Source organism: Pieris rapae, chromosome 10 (genome assembly GCF_905147795.1).
Source record: "Pieris rapae chromosome 10, ilPieRapa1.1, whole genome shotgun sequence".
In the NCBI taxonomy this organism is placed as follows: Eukaryota; Metazoa; Arthropoda; class Insecta; order Lepidoptera; family Pieridae; genus Pieris; species Pieris rapae.
Genome location: NC_059518.1, coordinates 9,894,824 through 9,901,665, shown reverse-complemented (window position 1 = coordinate 9,901,665; position 6,842 = coordinate 9,894,824). Strand labels below are relative to the sequence as shown.

Here is a 6,842-nt window from a genome sequence, read left to right as displayed (position 1 = left end):
TAAGATTTAACGTGTGAGAAAATGAGATAGATAGAGAAACTTCTTTAGAATTGTAATTTCAAACCAGATGCAACGAAAAAACCGCCAGTAAAAAGAGACAGAATCATAAATTCATAAGATTTAACGTGGAAGTAAATGAGATAGGAGGCATTATACAGCCTCTTTTTACTGCCGCTTTTTAATTTAATCGAATTTCAAACTTTCCTTGTAGTTTTTGCCAAATTAAACATTTATATTAAACTTATAAATCAAAATTTATCATTAAAATATACTGTTTTTAAAGAAAAGTTTAATACATTTAGATAGTGAAAAATGTTTAATTTATATTATGATTAATTATAAAAACTTTGTTTTTGAAGGTTTCACTTCTACCACGTGTGAATTGCACATATGTTTTTTTTAAGTTCTTCTGTAATTTTTCTCTGTATAAAACTCGAGTTCAAGTTATAAGTTCTTAACTAACAAATAAAAAATAATGGTTGATCGTACAGGGTAGATGAAAATCCATTAGAGTTATATGTATCTATGTATTTCTGTATGTTGTATCATACAAAAATAACAACAAAAAAATTATGTCTAAAAATAAAAATAAAAAATTATTGGACTGGACACTCCTTATCGCTTAAAGCTTCGAAAAATATATATGTACCAGCCAATTTTCAGACCTACTGAATATGCAAAACAAATTTCATAAAAATGGTTCGAGTCGTTTCAAACTAGCCAGTCAAGTGTGCCAGTCAAAGTGAAAACTTTGAATTTCTATTTTAGAACTCTTCAGTAACCTTATGCAGTATATTGCATTCATTTGTCATTTGATTTCGTGGATTGGCGGCAAATCTAAAACTCGTGTTACAATTGAAAATGAACCTAACGGTAGAACATTTTTGGTCAATGATTTATTTTGACTTTCGTTGTGGGCTTACTCAACAACAAAGCTTTGACAGCGATTATCATTTCTAAGTGAATCCCCATCTCGTGCCACTATTTGCAATTGATTTAACAAGTTAAAGCGTGGGCGCGTATAGCGATTACTGAAGATAACATCAGTGCTGTGCGACGCATGATAGAGGAAGATAAGAGAGTGAGAGACTGTTACACTGTTGGTGGGTACAAATAAAAACACAACTACAATTATAACAAAGATATATTAAATTATAAAAAATAGGTTGAAATTAAATTAAGTAATTTACCCACTAAAGTCTCTAATTAGGTATACTACAACCGGGTGTGGTTCACAAACACATGAAAGCTTTCTGAGAAATCCCTTTGTCGTGGAAGATGTAAGCTTCGAACAATGTGAGGAGTTTGTTTACTTGGGCGCAATGGGGACGAGTTAGCCGAGAGATCAGTAGACGCATCATGATGGCAAATCCCTGCTACTTGGCCTTTCAATTGTGACATCTCAAAAAGAATAGCAAGCTTGATCTGTATAAAACTCTTCTGCGACCAGTGCTCACTTTAGGTTCTGAAACCTGGCCTCTTAGCAAGAAAGACGAGATCTATCTATATTATCTTCTAACGGAAGAGTGCAACTAACATCTCCCGACGAGTCTTCTCTATTATGAAGAAGAGGTCAATGTGAAATGGAATCAAACAACACTATGCAAATAAACGCTACATAAAGAAAAAATATATCACATTTATAATTTTATCTAAATAATAACTACGCATAGGCGTACAAACGATAGATGAAGAAAAAACATCTTACATTGTTTAATTTATCTTTAGATAAATTTAATGTGATATTTTTTCGAGGTTAAAGGTTAACTAACATGCTAGGAAAACCAAAACCTGTATTTTTTCAACGAAACCTAACATTTTGAAGGTAGATTCTTCACGTGGTGGTACAGTTATCAAATACTTAAATACAGGAAATTTATGTCCTCTTTAAACATTAACTATCTTTTTTCGAAATGTTCATTAAAATGTAAATTAATTGAATAAAAACTTAAACTATTACCGGTACATACATATGTTACTTCGATTACCTATTGACTGTGTTGTTATTATAGTATTTATTGAACGTAGAACATTCTAAGAGAAAAGTAAGTACCACATTATTGGAAATTTAAATCAATTTCTAATAATTAAAATTTAGTTGCGAACTTCTTTTTTGAGCTTTGGCTATTTAAGATGTTTTTTGTCTATGCATTTTAAATAAATATATAGCTTTTAAGAATAACTAGTTAATTATACTTTATCGGGAGATGAAGGGATATGGTACTGCGGTTAGACGATGTTGTGCGTTTAAAAATAAAATATGTTTGGTCTTTAAATTCGACATTTAGAAAATTAAAAAATCACGCTTTACGATGAAATATTTTTTTAATCTGAATTTTGAATTTATCTACTCTCTTTGATGCGATAGCTCATGTATATAAGAATAATATCCAAAAATCAGTTTGAAAGAATTTCTTAATTTGAAATCTTGTACCCAAAGCGTGACTTTTAGGATTTATTTAGATTTATTTAGATATTGGCAAAGGGTGTAATAATTTTAAATTCATACAACCCAAGATACAGATTAAACAAATTCCTTCCTTTTTAATTTTTTTTTCAAATATCTCAATAACCCAGAGTTATGCTACAAATTAAACTTAATATTTTTCAGGACCTATACAACGTCCTCTACCCGTATGTGCTAAATTATCCATTCCCTGCACATGTAATAGGGGAAGGAAACATTTAGTAATTACATCTAAGTCATTTATCCCAACATTTTTTAGTAAAGCTATTTCCTAGTTTTCCTAAAATATTTGTGCTTTCAGAATGGTTCTTCTTACGACTTTAGCGAAAATCGACGTCAAATTAATCGCACCACTTCTCGCTGCGGTACAGATTTTAATAATAACTACGTCTGAGAACTTCAAATATCAAAATTATCCACCTCAAGCTAATTGTACTGGTGAGAATATATATTATAAAACATTATATGTTGGTTTATGTTAGTTATCAGCAACAAGTGATGTTGTAATAGTCCAAATCCAATATTTAATTTGTTCATTGAACGCGTCATCTCAGGTAGTTAGGTATATAAAAACTATTTAACACGCAGTTAATGTGACAGCTGACGTCATATTAACAAAAACTTAATATTGCTTCCCACATTAGAAAAAAATATTTTAATCGATTAAATAAGACACTTTATTCTGTGATATTATTGTAAGAGGGTCGTCCAAAGTTCAAGAGTAATTAAACAATTTTGTTTCTATTATTGGTTAATATATAATTTTACTCATATATGAAGCCAAATAAAAATAAAATATTTATTGCTTAGTTAAAAACTGGCATATCATCTGTAACATTAAGCTTTTTAACAATAAAAACTGTTCTCAACTTACCTCAGAATCATCCTTGATGCATCAACTGGTCACCTTATTATACCATACATGTGAATATACTTATATCTATGTATTCAGACGAAATGCATAAAGTTGTTTAGTTTTAAAAATTATAATAATTTTCACAATTATCACGCTTGTCTACGATTTCGAAATAAACCACTGGCGCCTATATATGTATAAGGAGATATATAGAAACAAAGATACTTATCTTACCCCCTTCATTGGTACAAACTAATATCAAAATTATAAACACATATTGTAAATCTATATAATAAGGAATACGCGAGTCTCGAGTTACGTATATACGTATATTGACTCCAAACGCATATTTTAGAAGAAATTAGTCAAATGATTTGATTATTATACCACACACCCAAACCTAAACACACACACACCCACATACACGCACACGCACACACAGAAATCCACACATTACTCATTTCCGCACGGCAAATTAGTACTCAATTTTTGTCTTAATGTAGTTATGCGTTTTGGCTATATTTTTAAATCAAAATGTAAATATTACCTTTTTAACCTGTGACTTAATAACTATACACATTTAAGAAATAGTTACCACCGCCTCAGAAAATGTGTTTTTATGCCTTTTCGGTAAATGGTGCTAGGGAGTGTACTGCAAACCCTTTCTTAGGCTTTTAGGCAGCTCAAACCTTTGCAAAAGGTTTCCAGACAAACGTGAAATAGCAAATACTACGTTGGTTTCCGATATATATATTTAAAGAGCTAAGAAGCCCTATATATGCCAACTATCATGTATTAGTTTAACTTCTTGGTATAATAATATAGAAAGAACAAGAATATTGAGGGTAATGTGACGCCTTATGGCTAACAATCGTTCCTAGCAGAGAAATCAGAGCATTTTACAGATATTAACAAAGCACGTTTATAATTCGAAATTTCGTATTCTCCCTCGACTTACGGTCCTTGAAGAGCGTACCAAGTGTTTAAAGGCTGACAACGCTGTTGCGACCGTCTGGCAATGTGAGTGTCTATGAACGGCGATATCATCAGCTGAGCCTCCTTTCCGTTTGCCTTTTATTTAAAAAATACTTAGGAGGTTGTCGTATGTGAACAAGTTAAAGAATACCTTTTTTGCAGATGGAGATAGTTTCGACTTTATAATAATAGGTGGCGGAGGTGCTGGCTGCGTAATTGCCAACCGGCTGACTGAGATCTCGAATTGGTCAGTTCTCGTTATTGAAGCTGGAGAAGATCCGCCTTCTGCATCTGATGTAGGTATTCTTTTATATAAAGCATTATTTTAGTTCTACAATTTTAGACCATAATTATATGTTATAGAGCCCAGGAATTTCAACACTAGTAGCACCCAAACTACCACGGTGGGAATTTTTTTCTACGGATGATCAATACTCAAGTCAAGCGCTGCAGTCGAAGAAAATACTTTATACTCAAGGAAAGATGACAGGTGGATCGACTGGCTTAAACTTTATGTATTACGTCAAAGGCAATGACAAAGACTTCGGTGAATGGGTCGACAAAGGTAATAAGAATTGGGATGCGGAAATGGCACGCAAATATTATTACAAATCCGAAAGATTTACAGACAACGAAATACTTGGCAGTGAAACAGGTCCACTGCATAACACAAAAGGATATCTAGGAGTTACTAAATATGACTGGCAGAAAGAAACTGAGGAATTATTTAGCGCGTTGAAGCAAAACGGTCGTAAGATTCTACAAGACACCAATGGTAACGAGCAAATCGGATACTCACTACCTCAATTTTCAATAGCCGATAAGCTAAGACAGAGTTCTATTGTATCCTACATTAGACCGGTAAATAGGCCAAATCTTTCAATACTTAGAAGAAACTATGTCAGTAAAATAACGATTGCTGGCGACGTTGCTACTGGTGTAGAAGTTACTGACAAGGATGGTAATGTTAAAAAACTAAAAGCAAAAAAAGAAGTAATTTTATCAGCAGGAGCAATAAAAAGTCCACAAGTACTCATGGTATCTGGTATAGGACCTAAAGACGAGTTACAAAAACACAATATTCCACTAGTAATTGACTCCCCACACGTCGGTGCTAACTTTCATGATCATTCGATAATTCCTATTATGATTTCTGGAAAGAAAGAATTCTTATTAAAGCCCTATTTAAGTGATTTAGAAGTCCTTAGTAAACTAGATGAATTTCCAAAACCTTGCGTCATGGGATTTGAAGCCTTAGATAAGAATGACACACAGCCACAATATCAAGTAATAGCTTTTCCTTTCCCACATGGCAGTTTGTTCAGCACACTTATGTGTGACGAAGTATTTAGATGGAAGCAAAACATTTGTGAAAAAATAGCTGAAGCATCTCATCATGATGTGTTATTTGCGCTTATCGTATTATTACACCCTAAGTCTCGGGGAAATGTGCGTATTAAAAGTAATAATCCAGAAGATAATCCCGTAATCACAACAAACTATTTCGCTGATAAGGAAGATATTAAAACTTTTGCACGTTCTGTCGAAGATTTCGTGTCTATAGTCAACACACCCGTTTTCAAAGACAGTTCTATGAAAGTTGCTGATCTGGACGTGGAGCAATGTAAACTAATACCATTTGCATCGCCAAAGTACTGGGAATGTTATGTTTTGAACATGGCGTCTACACTTTACCATCCAGTTGGTACATGCGCAATGGGTCCAAAAGGCGTAGTAGACGAAGATCTTCTCGTGCGAGGTTTGAATAATTTACGGGTGGTAGACGCAAGCGTTATGCCAACGATAGTAAGTGGAAATACCTATGCAACTGTTGCTATGATAGCGGAAAGGGCCGCGGATATAATAAAGTCAAAGCATAACACATAGAGGTAGTTATTTTATAATTAATATAAATGTATTTTTCTTATCAATCAATCTATTTTATAAAGCAATCGTAATATTGTTATTAATAGATGCACTATGCAACACTGTTAACGTCTGTAATCCATAGTATTTATTTATAGCAATATAGATTATATTGTGAAATATTTATCAAAAATAAATAAATATGGTTTGTTTATTTTTTGTTAGGTATTATTTATTTTCGGGGCGTTTGTTACGCGGCCTTATATCATGGTACTTGAAGCCTAGCGACAATTTCGCAATGTACTGGAATTACACATGCCTCACGTTGCACGGTGTCAGAATTTATTGCCTCGTAAACTCATTTTTTTTACATACTGTCTTTGCATTTCAATTCTTAACATCGTATTTTTTTTAATAATAATAAAGTCTTTATTCATTTTATGTTGGTACATCTTTCTTTTCATAGTGTAAGATTTGGGAACCCTTTTAAGTAAATATACCTGTGTTAGGGTTCCCAGTATTGTTTAGCAGTAATATTAATTGTAATCTTTATTTTAAATCAATTAGATTTAAACATTAAAAAACTTTAAACCTTCGGGTGTGGTTTTCGTAATTACTTAGGTACCTAGATACAGTTATACCATAAATACATTTCTTATAAATAATCTGTCCCATGCT

The 6,842-nt window shown here is 32.6% G+C and overlaps 1 protein-coding gene across 2 annotated transcripts; it reads left to right on the top strand.

Annotated features, from left to right (window-relative positions):
• The first annotated feature begins 1,801 nt into the window (after positions 1–1,801).
• LOC110999273 (glucose dehydrogenase [FAD, quinone]) lies at positions 1,802–6,606 on the top strand. Of its 2 annotated transcripts, none has more exons than XM_022268252.2 (4): positions 1,802–1,974; positions 2,769–2,905; positions 4,461–4,594; positions 4,662–6,606. In XM_022268252.2, exons 2-4 carry the CDS (start codon positions 2,770–2,772, stop codon positions 6,183–6,185), a joined length of 1,794 nt encoding a protein of 597 aa, XP_022123944.2. In that variant the 5' UTR covers positions 1,802–1,974; position 2,769; the 3' UTR covers positions 6,186–6,606. The 2 variants fall into 2 exon arrangements, with proteins under 2 accessions (XP_022123944.2, XP_022123942.2); XM_022268250.2 differs by having other exon boundaries at positions 1,802–2,045.
• The last annotated feature ends 236 nt before the right edge of the window (positions 6,607–6,842 follow it).